This window comes from Lynx rufus, unplaced genomic scaffold, assembly GCF_022079265.1.
Source record: "Lynx rufus isolate CCGP_SWC_20201006 ecotype Redwood Valley unplaced genomic scaffold, mLynRuf1.p SCAF_1, whole genome shotgun sequence".
Lineage (NCBI taxonomy): Eukaryota > Metazoa > Chordata > Mammalia > Carnivora > Felidae > Lynx > Lynx rufus.
The window spans coordinates 15,541,756-15,558,827 of record NW_025814823.1 but is presented as its reverse complement, the minus strand read 5'-3'; the positions used below and the strand labels follow the sequence as shown (position 1 = coordinate 15,558,827).

The 17,072-nt window shown below is 38.8% G+C and overlaps 1 protein-coding gene across 1 annotated transcript in view; it reads right to left on the bottom strand.

The window, feature by feature from the left end:
* Window positions 1-233: 233 nt before the first annotated feature.
* Window positions 234-17,072, bottom strand: part of RFXAP (regulatory factor X associated protein) — a 57,924-nt gene continuing 41,085 nt past the window's right edge. The window contains exons 3-6 of the mRNA XM_047074705.1: window positions 9,600-9,748; window positions 8,743-9,471; window positions 4,209-4,316; window positions 234-1,716 (exon numbers count right to left, since the gene is read on the bottom strand). Coding sequence (XP_046930661.1) covers window positions 1,606-1,716; window positions 4,209-4,316; window positions 8,743-9,471; window positions 9,600-9,748 — 1,097 coding nt within the window. The 3' untranslated portion in view covers window positions 234-1,605. The remainder of the gene's footprint in view (window positions 1,717-4,208; window positions 4,317-8,742; window positions 9,472-9,599; window positions 9,749-17,072) is intronic.

Sequence of the window (17,072 nt, the reverse complement as noted above, 5' to 3'; positions counted from 1 at the left end):
CTTTTATTTTAATTCAGTACTCCCTGGCCTATTACTTTCCCTCCTTTCATATGCCTCCTATCCTATTTAAAGGATAAGCTGATTTTTTTTCACCATAAAAGTTTATTTACACTGTAGGAATTAAGTAAAGCTCCAATACCGTAAGAGAACTAACAGTTAATAACAAATGTAAATGAATTCCTCTGCATCCAGAGTGAAAAAACTGAAGAAGAGAACAAGTGAATCAGACAATGCAAAGGTCAACAACTGGGCTTTAATGAATAATTTTGGTGAAATCTGTTATTTTTGCACAGATAGGCAGGTATAAACCACACATAAAAAATAAACAAAAATATTCTTTCTCTCCTTAAGTACTTCTTAGAACAGCCATGACTAAGTTTAACTGGATACATATTTCAGGGCTTAAAACCCAAGAAACAAACACATTTTTGCAGTTAGACTTAAGAGACATACATTTAGTATCTAACATTGGAAATCCTCTCTTGACATTTGATTGGTTACTCTTATTGGTAGGCTTGCCTTTTAAAACTTTTCCTAGGAGAAGATACAAGGAAAAAGTTATCTATCCAGTTACCCATCATTCTGTGAACTTTAGGAATAATACGATCTTAAATTAGCTGTTTCGGAAAACATTGACAAAATGGTGGAGTGTTATTTTTACTTTCAGAATCTCTTTTTGAAAAGGAAAATGAGTATCAAAAAAAATTTTTTTGTCCTGACATTGGTGGAATGAGATACATCTATATACCGTTCACAGATTTAACACACAAGTCTGCTTTAAAAGAGATCAATACTAATAGGTAACATGAAGTGAGAAGCCAACTTGAAGAGATGCTTTCATTCCAGTGTACTTAGATAACCCCTCTCCTAGGTTTTAGCAGCACATGCCTGAAAAGAAATGCACATCCTAATTTCACAGATAGTAACAATGATCACTTTCCTTACACGTTTAAAATATGCTTACCTCTTTGACAGCTCCAGTCTTAACTGTAAAGGAAAGGTTATTACAAGAATCCAATTCTAGGTGCCCTGACTACATTTTATCACCACAAGTAGTATCACAACTATCAGTGTATCTTAAGAGAAGGATTACTGGCATTGTGGGTAAGATAATTATTAGTTGTGAAGGGCCATGCCAGACACCATACAACACTTAGCATTCCTGACCCATTCACTAAAAAACTAGGAGTTTTCAAGGTCACTGTGACAACAAAAACATATCCATACATTTGCAGATGACCCTTGATAAGAACCACTGAATTAAATGACCAAAGATTAGTATCTATTAACTTTTTGACTTCCACAGAAAGTAACTGCTCCATTACCTTCAGTAACTATGACTGAAGAGGAACACTTTGTTTAAAAAAACAACGGTAATTAAATGTTATTTTGGAAAGATAAGCTGTTTCTTCAAATTCACAGTAACCTGAAAGGATTAGATGCACAAAGTGCAATACTTATTTATCCCCAAATGCACACATACATTTACAGGAAATGACTGCTTATGTTTCACTGGCATGTCTTACCCCATTTATCTTTAGTATAAAAATATGTCCATCTACTACAACAAAATAAAAACCATGTAGATCTTCTTGATAGATTCTTTCACACTGATGTTCCTGGAAACTGCTGCTGTCTTTGCTCCAAAACTTGCTGATTTAATAGTTGTTGCTGTTTCTGTAAAAATTGCACCACTTCTGGACTTCTTAGTAATGACTTAAAAAGAAAAAATGTATTTGTTAACATTATTCTTATGGGATTATCTTCACATGCTATAAAATTACTGTTATGTCCCTGCACAAGGCACAATATGCTTATAAAACATGCCTTTGCATTCACCCTTGCATCTGATGCATTGCAATTAAACTGCAAACTAATAATAATAAAATTTGATGTCATACATCAAAATACTAAAACCTAAAAATAGTGAGTGAAGCCTGATCTTATTGGTGACTTTGAACACAAAGGAAATGCTTTCTTGATGTGCCAGCATATATATTGTCTATGAAACATAAGAGCAAACAGCCAAGAATAGCACTGGCCCAAGATTATAGCAAGAAAAACAAGGACATGAAAAGGGGCCACATGTGAAAATGGCCGTTACATGCTAGTGTGGAAATCCACTTAAGGATCCAATTTCTCCCACTAGCCTATTAAGTCTTTCTGAAGAAATTAAAGCGTCTGTGTGTGTGTGTGTGTGTGTGTGTGTGTGTGTGTATGGGTATATAGGTATTAATAAAAGTAATATTAGCACATTACCAAAAGTTCAGAAAAGACAGAATATGACTGATCAAAAAAAATATATACAGTTTTGTACAACTGTCATTTTAAAATATAAAGTCATATAACAACTATAACAGACTCTGGTTAGTATGATTTTACTATAATAAAATACTTATAGAAATTGATGAGGAGAAAAAATACGTTGGTTCCAAAAAACTGAAAAAGATAAACTGAACAAGGTGGAAATACTATCATTAAATACTGATGTTAAAACTTAACATTAGAGGGGCACCTGGGTGGCTCAGTTGGTTAAGCATCTGACTTCGGCTCAGATTATGATTTTGCGGTTTGTGGGTTCGAGGCCCATGTCAGGTTCTCTGCTGTCAGCACAGAGACTGCTTCAAATCCTCTGTCCCCACCACCCCCTCTCTGCCCCTCCCCTGACTGTTCTGTCTCTCTCAATATAATAAACTTAAAAAAAAAAAAAAAACCTTAACATTAGAGCAAAGTACATTTTCTAGTTACTGGTTTTAAAACTTACTTGTAGTCAACCATACTTCAATAAAAACATGTACTTGTAAAGATAGTCCCAAATTCTATTAAGTAAATGCACAGTAGTCTACTCGGTTATTATGACACTGTTTGAGCATTTAAGCTGTTTAAACTACAATTTTACTAACTGTGATAATTACATTTCTGGCAACATCTTTATGCTTAACTTTATCCATATACAGAATTTATTTCCTGCAAAGATCTCCACAGTAAGTATGACTGCTGAGCTAAATGAATGATTAGTTTGGAGACTTCTGATACATAGTCCCAAACTGCTTTGCAGAAGTCTTATTATACCAACATATGATACCATCAAAAGAATGAGTATCTAGTTCATGGAACCCTCAACGTCATTGTTTGTTATCATTTAAATAATTTTCATCTGTTGTACTGTTTATTGTGATTTCTACGGACATTGAATACCTTTTCATATCATTAAATGGTGGCATTTCTGCTTTTTTTCCCTGTTCATATTTTTTGCTATGTATTAAAGTCAAAACTTTTTCCTCATCAACTTATATAAATATTTTGTAAACTAAAAATGTCAACCATATTAACCACAGTCTCTTATATTTGTTGCAAAGATTTTTCCTATATGTTATTTTGAAGTTTGCATTTTTACCACCATTTTTGACTATAGTATTCATTTCTTTGTAATTTTGTCTATTTCTTTTAAGCCAGAAAAATATTTTTGAGATAAAGTTTCAATGCCATTTTTTAAAAATCTTTATCAGGAATTTATTTTGACGTACAGTGACATGATTAGTTAAATTCTTTTTTGTCCTCAAATTATTAACCAGTTATTTCAGTATTTATTGAATAATCTCTCTTTTTCTGATTGAATTCTGATGCCTTCTACCAAGTTTATAATAGAGATCTTTCTAAAATTTTTTTTTTTTCAACGTTTATTTATTTTTTTTGGGACAGAGAGAGACAGAGCATGAACGGGGAAGAGGCAGAGAGAGAGGGAGACACAGAATCGGAAACAGGCTCCAGGCTCTGAGCCATCAGCCCAGAGCCCGACGCGGGGCTCGAACTCCCGGACCGGGAGATCGTGACCTGGCTGAAGTCGGACGCTTAACCGACTGTGCCACCCAGGCGCCCCAATAGAGATCTTTCTTAAATGGTAACCTAATTATACTTCCATACCACTAAAGCATTATCCCATAAATCACAGAATTCAGTACAAAGAAAGTCTCTTTTAAAACCCTATCTTGCTCAGATATTCAAGGTTTAGTCAGTGAAGATATAGGAATAAAGGTGTTTCAGCTCATCCAGTTTTGGGAGAGCATTATGACATTCTAGTGTGTGGTGGAAGAACAATTCGATCCTGGTAACCGTTTAACAAGTTTTAAAATCACAAAAGCTACATAATTCTATTTACAAAAACTTTTGTTGACAAATTTGTAAGTACTTTACAAACAGATATTTACCAGTCTTTTCTGATTTAACACTTGTTCTAAAAGAGTGGGTCTTGCAGGACGATCCCCAAAGGTTCCTGTTCTTTGTTTAACAATGGAGAGTATGTTATCTGTACTTTCCTGGGATAAATAATAAAAATACAAATAGGATTAAGTTAAGTAATAATCCATGATTGTAAGCTTTCAATGATGTAAGGAATGGGTCTCAGCTTCTCTTGCTTCTTGCTTAGTCCCTGTGAAACATTGGGAAAATCCCTGTTTAAGTCATAGGTAAAGGGATGGCAGTTAATTTTATAGGACATTCTTCACTCCCTCACCTTCTACGATTTCCAACCTGGGATTTCCAGTCTCTTGAAGGTCTCAAAATCAATAGTGGGGCAGAGGTGGAAGAAGCAAAGAGTTACTTGTTAGCTATTTTCAATATTACAAAAAATGCCAAGTGGAAATTAAACATTCTCTTCAGATAAAGCCACCCAGGCCAAAACAAAGTTTGTCATAAATACATAACTCAAAGGCAATTTACATATTGCTAATGAGACACCCTGATAGTTTCTTGCCCATTTAACAAAAGTTAAATGCGGGGAGGGGGAGCAGTAAAATATTAAAGAAGCAACTGATAGACGAAGCTTTCAAACTTTGGAAGTCACTAGGAAAAAAATGACAAACTGGCTTTGAAAAGACTAGAAAGCACTGGTATAAATAATCTCCTGCTATTGGTATAGCCAAAATAGTTAAGTTCTAAAATGAAAACCATAGTCTGAGACATCCGTAACTAAACAAAATCAGCACTAACTACCAAATATGTATCCTGTTACCTGACAGAATCTTAAAATACTCACAATTTTCCTGGCATAACTAAATATTGTTGTAGTTAACTAAGATATTCTGACTCTTAGAAAACCTGATACAATACTGACCACACCCAGAAATTCTAACTAAGCAAATATAAAACTGTAAGTGTTTTACCATGAAGCCATACGTAAATTTACTCTCCTCTCTTTGCTCTTTATTTAGGTGGTTACTGAAGCTGTTTTCTTCTCCTGACCTCTTTCCCCACTGGCTCTGAGTTCTTTGTTAAAATATCCACTTTCTCTCTTTCGTTATGAGAAGTTTATCAACTGGATGTGACAAAAATGTTCAATCCCTAAACACTTTAGGCCGTAAAATGTAAAGGAAAAAAAAAAAAACTGTAAAAAGAGCATTCTGATACCAGAGAAAACAAAAATAATTTCTTCCTCCCTCGCTCCCCACAGGATTAACTAACTACATGTCATTTTTGTGTGCACAGAAATGAAATAATGAAACTTACTTGATGGTGTTATTCTTACAACCCCAGAAAAGCATTATGTAGATTCACAATGTTAATGTCACAAAAACACAGAAGCTTGTAGTAGAAATAACCTTGAGTCAGCTAGTCCAAACTTCTACAGTGTTCAAATTCCTTTTTCAAAAATTTTCAACACCTTTTGCCCTAAGGAGTTTACCAACTTTTGAGGCATCCCGTTTAGTTTTAGTAACTCCAACATCTAGGTAGCTTTTATTTAGGTCGAGCTGAAAGACATATGTCTTGTGATTTTCACCTAAGGTTCCTAGTTACTTAAACTATGCAAAATAAACCTACTGCTTCTTCTAAACGATAGCCTTTTAGATATTTAAGGATAATGATCAACCCCGTAAGTCAATTATTTTAACCCTAGTTCCTTTTATGTGTTCTCTCATATAATACACTTTTAGATGCATAGACTAAATATTATATAAATTTGTTCCTTATTTGATTTATGTAAATGATTTTAAAAACTTTAATTTCTAATTTGCTTTTCACACTACAGAAGACCCCTACCACTGCCCATCAGTCCTACTATAATAATCTCCTAAATCTCTAAGTCTACAAGCCTTAACTTTAAACCATCCCATTAGAGTAGAGCCCTGTTACTTCCTAATTAGAAGCTTCATTTAAAGACTCCAAACCTAAATCCCATAACCTGCCATTCAATACCATACATAAACTGGCTTCCAATTCTCTTTCCAAATTTATTTTTCATGAATTTTCCACATAAATATTCCACTCTAGCTAGAGTGGTCCTCCTGTTTCTTCCCAAAAGTGTCTTCTGTATTCCCACTTCCCTTTTTTCACTAAGATGAGCTTTGTTTTCTTTCACCTACCCAAATTCGAGGGAAACAGTATTGTGTGAGGATACACTATGTGAGTGAAGGCTCTAGAATCAGACTACTTGGGTTTGAATATTTGCTGGCTATAAGACCTAGACCAAGTTACTTCACCTTTCTGTGCCTTAGTTTCCATGTATGTGAAATACAGCACCTATCTAGCATTGCTAAAGGATGTGACACTCCATTTACAGCTTTGCACAGTGTCTGGCACATCAGACACTTAGCTGATTAAGCATAAACTATTAGCCACCCTTTCTGGCTTATACTGAGTTATATTTTCTCTGCAAAGCCTTTCCAGAGTATCTCAGCCTATAATGATCTGTCCTCCTTTCCACTACTAAAGAAGTGCTATACAGTTGCTCCTTATATCCTGATGGTCACTGTTGGTTTTCTTCACACTCAGTTCAACAAAGATAAAGACTTACAGCTCTTGAAGTCTCAGAACTGGTAAAGTGTCCCATAATATAAGACAAATGGTACAGCAGGGTATTAATTCTTGCTTATAGCAATTACTTCTCTTTCCTAAAAAATCATGCAAATTATTTTAGAATAGGAAAATTATTAAGATTCTTCTTTGTGGGACGTCAAGGGGGAGACTTAATTCAGTATCTATTTGCCTTTTATACATTTTCCTCAAACTGTAGATGTAAAAGCTGTACAGTTAAAAGAATAAAAGTAACTATAGGTAAAATACCTCTTTCTTGAAAAGAAGTATATTCTCTCTCTGAAGAATTCTGAAGTGAATTTGAAACACAGGAGTAACTTTGGAACATATAGGGGGCAAAAAATCAACCTTACTTTCATTCTGTAATAAGTGAAATGCTTATTTCCATAATTCCTTGTAATCTAAGATTTGGTAAAATACATTTTACAAGGACACAGGTTCAGGTCCACAGGGGTTTTGAACTCTATAATGTGTATGCAAATTAAATACCTACATGTATATATTTTTTTCTGGGAAAAGGGTTCATTAGGTTTTATCAGATTCTCAAATAAATCCTTTTACCCTAAACAGATTAAGACTCAATGAGATAAAAGGGAAAGAGAAGTCACTCAGGCCCTAATTAGTGTAAATTAAGTGTGAGATGTTGAGGGCTATAAATTTTAAAAATAGTTATAACATTACATTTATAAACAATCCCAAAGTCTAAAATTTTGGCAATGAGGAGGTTGTTCAAGTCCAGCAAAAACTAAGACATTTAAAGACTTTCAGAATACATTCTAGGACAGCTTTTAGTTTAAAATTTTTTCTGGATCATTTTTAACAAAATTCAATTTTTCAATGTACTGAGGGGCTATAGCTTTTATTAAAAGGAGGAAAACATACAGATGAAATATCTGCTTATCTGTAACAACTTCCAAGTATACTACGAATAATGACAATAATAGTGGCTAAGGTTTATTGGCTTTTACTATCTGCTAGATAGTGTGAACACTGTGTGAACACTCAATATGGACTATTTCACATGTTCACTGCAACATTACAAACCAGGTACCATTTTAAAATCCACTTTACAGATGAAGACGCTGAAGCTTCTAAGAGTTTAACAACCTATTCAAGAAGGCCACACCACCAGCAAATGATGATGGAATGGAGATTTGTAGCCCAAAGTCCAACACCAGAGCACTGGCTTTAACCTTCAAAACAATTCAAATTAAACACTCCAAAAATCTTCTGAGACCTACACCCCATTATTATTCCATTTCCCTTTCTAGGGGCACTAAGAAAAGGGATAGTTAGAACAAGGTACTAAGAAAAGGGATACTGAGAGCAAGGTTAAGTACAGGGTACTAAGCATGGGAGTACTGAGGACAGTATAAGGCTACTGAGAATAGAGTTACTGAAAACAGAGTACAAAAGAATAAGATTAAGGGAGACCAGGGCACTAAGAACAGAGTACTTAGCAATGGGGTACTAAGAGTTGGGTACTAAAATAGGGATACTGGTAACAGTACGCTGTGAATAGGGTAATGCAATCAGGAAGAGATTACCTTCTCTAAAGTATAATTTCATCTAGTTTCCTAAGGTCTCTTTGCCTGCTCCTTTAGCGATGAACCACATCATTCACTTACTACCTGTCCTTCCAGCCCATATTGCAGATCTTTGAAATAACAGGTCTGCTGATATGTCACAACATTTCCACTGACACATTCATCTCTCACAAGGATGTACCTGAACGGTTAAGGCTTTGCACATGTGTGTATAAACTCTAATTTAGGACAAGCACTCACTAACTCTCTGCCACAAGTCGAGCCATAGCAACCTAGCCCATTTGGGAGCCGGCGGGCAGCGCTGGAAACGCGGTTTGCGCTAAGAGTGTTGTTTCCCCCCCCTAACCACCTCCCACTCCCCAAGACCCCAGCTAAGGTCTGATACCTCCAGTCTGACGTTTCCCGCGCTGCCAGGCTGGGCGGCCCCACTGCAGTTCAGGGCCTGATCACTTTTCTTCTTTTTGTACTTGTCCTTGTACATCTTGTTGCGGTGTTTTTTGCACATCCAAGGCTTGCGCTGCTTGGCCACCTGGCTCGTGGTCTCGCTGCAGCCCTCGAAGGTGCAGGTCTTGCTCATGCTGCCCCCGCCGCCACCCCGTCTCCGGGCTCCCCCGCTGCCGCCCTCGCCCCCCGAGTGTGTCTCCTCGTCCTCCAGATCCTCCAAACTAGCCGTGCTCTCGCCTCCCCCCGGGGCGTCTGAAGTGTCCAGCAGGTCGGCTTCGTCCTCCCCTGCCTCCTCCTCTCCAGCCCCCGCCACTTCGCACAGGTACCTAATGGACTTGCCCGTCCCGGCGCCGTCCCCCAGGGCCGGAGGCTGTCTGAGAACGCCCTCCGCCGCAGACTCGTCCTGCCCTCCGCAGGGGTGCATCACCAGCAGGGTGAACTGCGAGGCCGGGGCCGGGACGGAGGCTGGAGCCAGGGCCTGGCCCAGAGCAGTGGCGGGGGCCCCGGGGCGGAGCGCGCCACCGGCGGCGCCCGGCCCCGCACCCTCGACGACGCCCTGCACCTCCGTGCTGCTGACACCTTGCGGGGGTCCACGACCCCAGCCTTTCAACAAATGCGAAGCCCAGCGGCACTTCGCAAGCCAAAGACCACGGAGGGGAAAAGGCTCCGGCTAGGTGAGGAGGCCCTGACTGCGCCTGCGCGGCCGCGTCTCGCGCGTGAGCGTTTCTCTGCCTGGCGCCTTTCTGGGAACTTCGGATCTCTGAGGGGCGGGGCTGAGCAGCCCGCGAAGGAGCTGACTGCGCAAGTGCGGCTGCGGCGCTGGCTGGAGGCGCTGCGTTGCGTTTCGCTGCGCTGGCGCCGCCGCTGCTGTGGAGGCTCTGTGTGCAGTCGAAGTCTCTCTCTGCGCGCTCGGTAAGACCGCGCTTTTTTGCTGAAACCTACCGTGTCTAAAAAGTTTCAAAAACACTTTTGTACTGGAACTCCACAGTGTAAGATGGCTCCTGAGCGATGTTATGACTTACCGCGTTTTAATGCTAATTAATCATAGTATTTTGTCCCAAAATGCCTTGAAATGGGAGATGTGAAGCTGGCATGTGCCACAACCTGGCACCACTAGTTGGCAGTCAAGGAGGGCAGAGGCGGCCTATTTGAAAATATGGTGGAGGAGGAGTGGGCCAGACTTGGGGCCAAGTTTGTGTTAAAAGCTGAGTGATTTGTTCCGATACATTTCTTTTTCTCTCTTGGAAACTTATTTTATTTGAATATTTGTCCTTTGCTGTGACCTCTAAGATGAGTCTTTAATAACGTTTTCATTAAATACAGTGAAAACGGGTAAAATGCAACCCTGAATGACAAACGTTAAAAAAAAAAACCAATAAACGATCTATTATTTTTACCAGTTGTTGCACAAGTGCTGGTTGCTAAATCTTAATTTAGCCACATCTCAGGAGGGAATCGACCCTGCCGCCTCTTGAACGAAAGTGCCATGTAGTTGTTCTCTTTCCATTTGTTCCTTCCTCCTTGCCTGCTTGCGTTTTGCATTCCACCTATTGGGAAGGAGAGCAATGACTACCCCAACAAATGATAAGTCCACTCACATTAAGGTGTTTGGGTGTTGTGTGAGTAGGTCACCAGCTACCTACGTTTCAAAGAGAGGTACAAAGAGGTTTGAATATAGACAGACCTGGCTGGCACTGTCCTGTGTGACCAGGCCTCATTAGTGACAGCCTCTGGGACATTCAGCTTTCTCCATAGTAAAAGGAAGGGTCAGTGGTGTGCTAGATGAGGTTGATGAGAGCCATTGTTGAAATACCAGGTATTTAATGAGCTGGAAGTTAAACACTGTTATTATTAAAAATTAAATTACATAAACTTCCAATTAAATTATTTTATTAAAAAAATTTTTTTTAACATTTATTTATTTTTGAGACAGAGAGAGACAGAGCATGAACAGGGGAGGGGCAGAGAGGGAGGGAGACACAGAATCTGAAACAGGCTCCAGGCTCTGAGCCGTCAACCCAGAGCCTGACGGGGGGGGGGGCTCGAACTCACAGACCGTGAGATCATGACCTGAGCCGAAGTCGGACGCTTAACCGACCAAGCCACCCAGGCGCCCCACCAATTAAATTATTTTAAAAACAAAAGTTAAAAACCTCAAAACTCGGGGCGCCTGGGTGGCGCAGTCGGTTGAGCGTCCGACTTCAGCCAGGTCACGATCTCGCGGTCCGTGAGTTCGAGCCCCGCGTCAGGCTCTGGGCTGATGGCTCAGAGCCTGGAGCCTGTTTCCGATTCTGTGTCTCCCTCTCTCTCTGCCCCTCCCCCGTTCATGCTCTGTCTCTCTCTCTCTCTGTCCCAAAAATAAATAAATAAACGTTGAAAAAAAAATTAAAAAAAAAAAAACCTCAAAACTCATCCCTTTCTAATCGTTTTTCAGTGTTTTACCATTAGCAATGCTTATAAGATACGTATGTGGAAATACTAGTTGTAGTACTAGTAGTACTACTAGTTACTACTAGTACTAGTTAGTAGTACTATCACTAGACGTGATACTGCACGTCTCTTCTCAGCTCTGCATTCAGTGATGTCACGTTGGTTGCTTGAAACTAGCCATGGTGAGCATGTTTACACTATGGGAATTGTCAAGTGATACAAAGCAGAGCTTGACTTGCTGTCCATTGTCTTCAGACTCAAGGTGATAGTAAAAATGTTAATGAAGATTAAACTTAACACATTTGATGGCTGTGGCTGTCACATTGTCAGTAGCCTCCCAAAATTGAGGAAATATTCTCTCAGTATTTGAAAATTATCATGATTTCAGCAAAGAAGTTGCTCCCATCATTGAACAATAAGTGAAGTTCTGGCATACATCTTCATTGTTTCACTTTTGTCTTGCTCATCAATAGAAACAAAAATGTCAGCCAACATTCAGAGCAGAACTGCACTCTGTCACTAATGTGAACAACTTCTTTGCTGAATCGGATAAAAATCAAGCATTTTTTTATAGTTTGAATTCTTGACACTTGGTGGTGAAATAATTATAAAAAGTGATAGTGGATTTTGCAAGAAATAGCAGGTTACACTGAAGTGTATGGAATTACAATAAGGAGTCTTGTGATTTTTATTATTTGTAAATCATGTGCTAAAACATTCTTTCTACCAGTCAACTGGTTTTTAAAAATTTATCAGCATATCACTGAAGGCAGTGCTATTTAAACCCTAGTGCAAATTCCTGTTATGGTATTCAGTAAATGACAGCAGGGTTTTGTTTTTTGTTTGTTTGTTTTGTTTTTTTAATTTTTTTTGACATTTATTTTTGAGACAGAGGGAGACAGAGCATGAATGGGGGAGGATCAGAGAGAGGGAGACACAGAATCCGAAACAGGCTCCAGGCTCTGAGCCGTCAGCACAGAGCCCGATGCGGGGCTCGAACTCACGGACCGCGAGATCATGACCTGAGTCAAAGTCGGCCGCTTAACTGACTGAGCCACCCAGGCACCCCGTTGTTTTTTTTTTTTTTTTTATTGAGATATAATTTGCATGCTATAAAACCCACCCATGGTAAGTATACAACTTAATGATATAGGCCAGCAGGGGCCAATAGACTCTTGTAGTACTGCTTTAGTTGTCCATTCTCAGTGTATTTTAACTCTGACTTAGGCTTCTTCCTTTGCTCAAGAAAATGATATATGGTTAATTTTTATGTAGTTATTAATTCAAATAAAATTGTTTTAAACCTAGAACCAGAGTTCCACACCTGTTTTCCTCTATTTCAAACTCTGTAGATGAGTTTACTTTCTCTAGTTTATTTTTTTTCTTCCTTTCTGGCTTCTAGACAATAGTTTTACGCTTCCCCGAGAAGTAATATATGCTGTGTGTTGGGAGCTGAGGAAAGGAACCATTCTTATTTCCTTTTATCAGTCTTCTTACGTGTTCTTTCAAACTATGAAGCTTGGTGTTAACAAAGTACCAATTTTCACCAAAACAGAATTTTACCACTGTGATTACAGCATAGTAGAGTTGTCTTAAAACCAATTACAGCCCTCATTTTTATCTAGGAAAACTTGTATGAAAATAAATCTATAGGTCTTGGATTTTATTTTATTATTTCAGAAGAAAATAAAGTATTCTATATATCATGCTTGTGATACTGATTGAATGAATATTATGATTATTGCAAAATGACAATTTTCAACTCTTATCACTTCCTCTGTATTTCTGAGCTGGCATTTTACTGTTGGGAAGAGCCATCCCTTCTACTTTCTGTATTTATTTCTTTATTGTTTATATACGATCAGTATGGACTCATGAATTTCTGTTTTATTTAACGGATTGCAGTCTCTTACTTACCTTATCAATGCTCAGATTGTTCTGGATTTGGCTGGACTTCCTAGATTTGGCTGGTGGTAGTCCTTCAAGCAGGCTCCTGTATCCTTTTGGGCACTCCCTTGCTTTCTGGCATAAGAAGATATTCCAGACTTGTCTTGTACTGTCCTAGCTACAGTCCATTTCTCCTTTCTCCTAGGAGATTTCCTAGGATCTCTGGTTCCTTTTCATGGAGGATGATACCTAGAAACCAAGATCTGGGTGCTAGATGTGCTCTATGCTACTAGGCACTTTTAACAGATAAAAGGAAAAAATCTAAACATGTATGTATCTATACTTAATAATGAATTCATACTGATTACTTCTGTTCTGATCCTACCCCCAGTAGCATTTCTTGACTTCCTTCATTCCACATTAGTATCTTCTTTCTTCCCAATGATAACTCTGGTTATGATATGAGAAATTTATTCATGGCAATCTATATTACATGTTATGTTGTATATCAATATTTTATTTGATTGTTATTTTATTTCAAAAAAATTTAAAAATGTTTATTTATTTATTTTGAAAGAGAGAGGGAGGGAGAGAATCCCAAGCAGGCTCCATGCTCAGCCCAGAACTGACACAGACCTCAATCCTACCACCGGGAGATTGCTACCTAAGCCAATATCGAAAGTTGGCCACTCAATCACTTCAGCCATCCAGGCTCCCCTTAATCAGTTTTTTTTTTTAAATTTATTCTCTACTTCCAGAAAAATAAAAGGCCTATTAAGAAAATAAAAATTAGCACAGTTCATTTTGAGCCCATATTTGTATTTCTTGTCTTCATCCGTCTATAGATAAATGCATGACTGTAGCAAAAGACAGACTCTGCTCAGACTTTCAGATATATTGTTAGCATTTTGTTTAGGAGAGCCAGGAGATAACCTCCTTTGAAAGAGGGTTTCACAGAGTTGCTGGGTACATGATACTTTGATATTTATGTTATCAGTGTAAGAATAGAGAACTTTTAGGGGAGGAAATATTCCTGGGTATTAGTGACAGACGTTTAGACTTTAGTCACAGGTTAAGTGCCCGTGTATTTGATCTTTCATATCCCAAATCATCCTTGAATTTAACTTAACACAAATGTCACAAAATGTATTGCCAAAATGCCAATAAAATACTGAAAAGCAAAGAAATATCTGTAAGATGACCTCCTCTGGTTCTTTTACAAGGAGAGTTCTTCTATCCCATGTGATATGTATTCGTAACACTCATGATATCTGATATCGCCACTACCAGTCTGAGTCCTCATTTGAACATAAGCAGGAAAAAGTTTTTAAAACTATTTCTAAGTAATTCAGATGAGTTTGGTTCCAGGCGAATAGTGTGATTGGAAGAACAATGAGAAGCAGGTTTCGATCTATATGAAGTGAGAACTGGCAACTGGATCCATCTGCTATGGCAATAAAATTCTGGGTTCCACTGAGAAACAGGTTATCATCTCATCCTTCTTGAGCTATGTGTGGAGATAGGGAGGACACGAAAAACTCCTGGAGGCTTCATGATTTAGTTTAAGTTATACAACTAAGTTGTTTTTCTAATTAGGATTTTTTGTTTTAAGATTTAACTGAGTGAAATAAGGTGTTATACCCCACCAATTTATAGCAATAGTACTTTTTTCCAGAGATGACAGGATCTTCAGAAGTGTGGGTAGGTTACTTTATCAAAGATCCATTCTACTAGATAATTATTAGACAAAACAAACAACATTCTAATGACAGATTAAAGAGGCTAACTCTGGTAGCATGATGAGTGAAGTAATGTTTGTTCTGAGACACTTCAGTCTGGTGACCTTAAGCTCTATTAAGCTAAGAGCTGGCACTGCTCTTAGCATGACAGCTTCGTCAAGGGGATCTGAGATTATTTTATTTTATTTTATTTTATTTTATTTATTTTAAAGTTTATTCTGAGAGTGTGTGCGCGAGAGAGAGAAAGCATGAGCAGGGGAGGGGCAGAGAGAGAGAGAGGGAGAGAGAATCCTAAGCAGACTCCATGCTGTCAGCACAGAGTCCAGCGTGGGGCTCGATCCCACGAACCATGAGACCATGACCTGAACTGATCAAGAGTTGGACGCTCGGGGCGCCTGGGTGGCTCAGTCAGTTAAGCTCCAGACTTCAGCTCAGGTCATGATCTCACGGTTTGTGAGTTTGAGCCCCACGTCGGGCTCTGTGCTGACAGCTCAGAGCCTGGAGCCTGCTTCAGATTCTGTGCCTCCCTCTCTCTCTGCCCCTCCCCTGCTTGTGCTCTGTCTCACTCTGTCTCTCAAAAAATGAATAAACATTAAAAAAACAAAAACGTGCATTTCACCTGTTGATGTACTTACTGTTAGTAGTACTGCTAGATTTATATTTATGCTGCCTAAAAACATATCATTCTGGTAAATTCTATTTTGCACAATTCCCATAAAAATACATGGTATGTTTATAATTGCGTATGCCATATTCATAACAGGAGAGAACTTCTGATTGACTAGCTGTTGATGAAAACCAAATCTTATGATTTTACACATTTGATGACTAGAGTAATTTTCCACAGATTGGTTTCTGGCTCCATACATTTCAAACCCTTTTTGTCCTCCACTATTTCATGTTAAGAGCAATTGGACACTTTTGTCACATTCATATTGTGATCCGACCCCTGATCCTCTATATACTCTCTTGTCTTCATGCCCAATGAATCAGTAGAGTATAGGCAGTAGGAACATTCCTGAAAGCTGTTGCTACATGGGAGGGTGGGAGAGTGAGTTAGCAATCCCTTGGCTATGAACCACATAAATATATCCCACTAAACCCAAACTAATTGTATCACAACTCAGCTTCCTCCAACCAGATCCCCGCATGTCTAGAGCCTCTTCAATACCACCCAGCACAAGAAGAAATGTGACAGAAGGGAAGTCCTGAGTGGAAAGAGACAGGGGTCTCAATCAATTGAGATTAAATTGCTTGCTTTCTTTTGCAAATTTTACATAAATATATGCCCATGTGAACATATTGTTGGCCCCCTCCCAGCCTTGGACAGGAAGAAGGGGAAAGACTTGGAACTTAAGCATCATCATCTGTGTGTAAATCCATCTTGATTCATAAGTACTTTGTCCAGATAAGTGGTAAACTGGATGGAGGCTGTGCCTTTCAGAGAAGAACTTTCACTTGAGTTTAAGGGTCCACTTAGGAGGATTGGGTTTGGAATTATTTTAGGGAAAGGATTACCTAGGGGATTTCCAAGCCTTTGAAAACATGATTGTGCTGTGCTGTCTTCTCATAATTAGAGCTCATCTTTACATTTTCTTTCTTTTTCCTTAGGAAATCCCTTCCTTAGGAAATCCCTTTAAAGTTTCTTTTTAATAAACTGCAAAGGAATATTACTCCTAAATTAGCAGGAGACTGTGAGGACTGGCCTTCTCATAGATTTACTTTAAGTACTAAATGACATAAGATTCTAGCATTTAATAAGTGCTCAGTTAAGGATAACAGCAGGAGAAACAGTTTGTTAAATGAGCTGAATTGGGGGGCGCCTGGGTGGCTCAGTCAGTTGAGCGTCCGACTTTGGCTCAGGTCGTGATTTTGAGGTTCCTGAGTTCCGGCCCTGCGTCAGACTCTGTGCTAACAGCTTGGAGCCTGGAGCCTGCTTCAGATTCTGTGACTCCCCCTCTCTCTCTGCCCCTCCCCTGCTCATGCTCTGTCTCTGTCTCTCAAACAATAAACGTTGGAAAAAAATTAAAAAAAAAAAAAAAAAGAAAAGTTGTGTCCTTTAAAAAAAAAATGAGCTGAATTGGTAGGGTTTGGAAAGTAACTTAGACTTTCTCCTACTGCTGTCTTTAAGCTTAATGTATGTGCTCTTTCTTTCCCACCTCTGGACGACGTTTGGGGAATATCCTATTGTTTTTCTGTTCACTTTCATAGATTA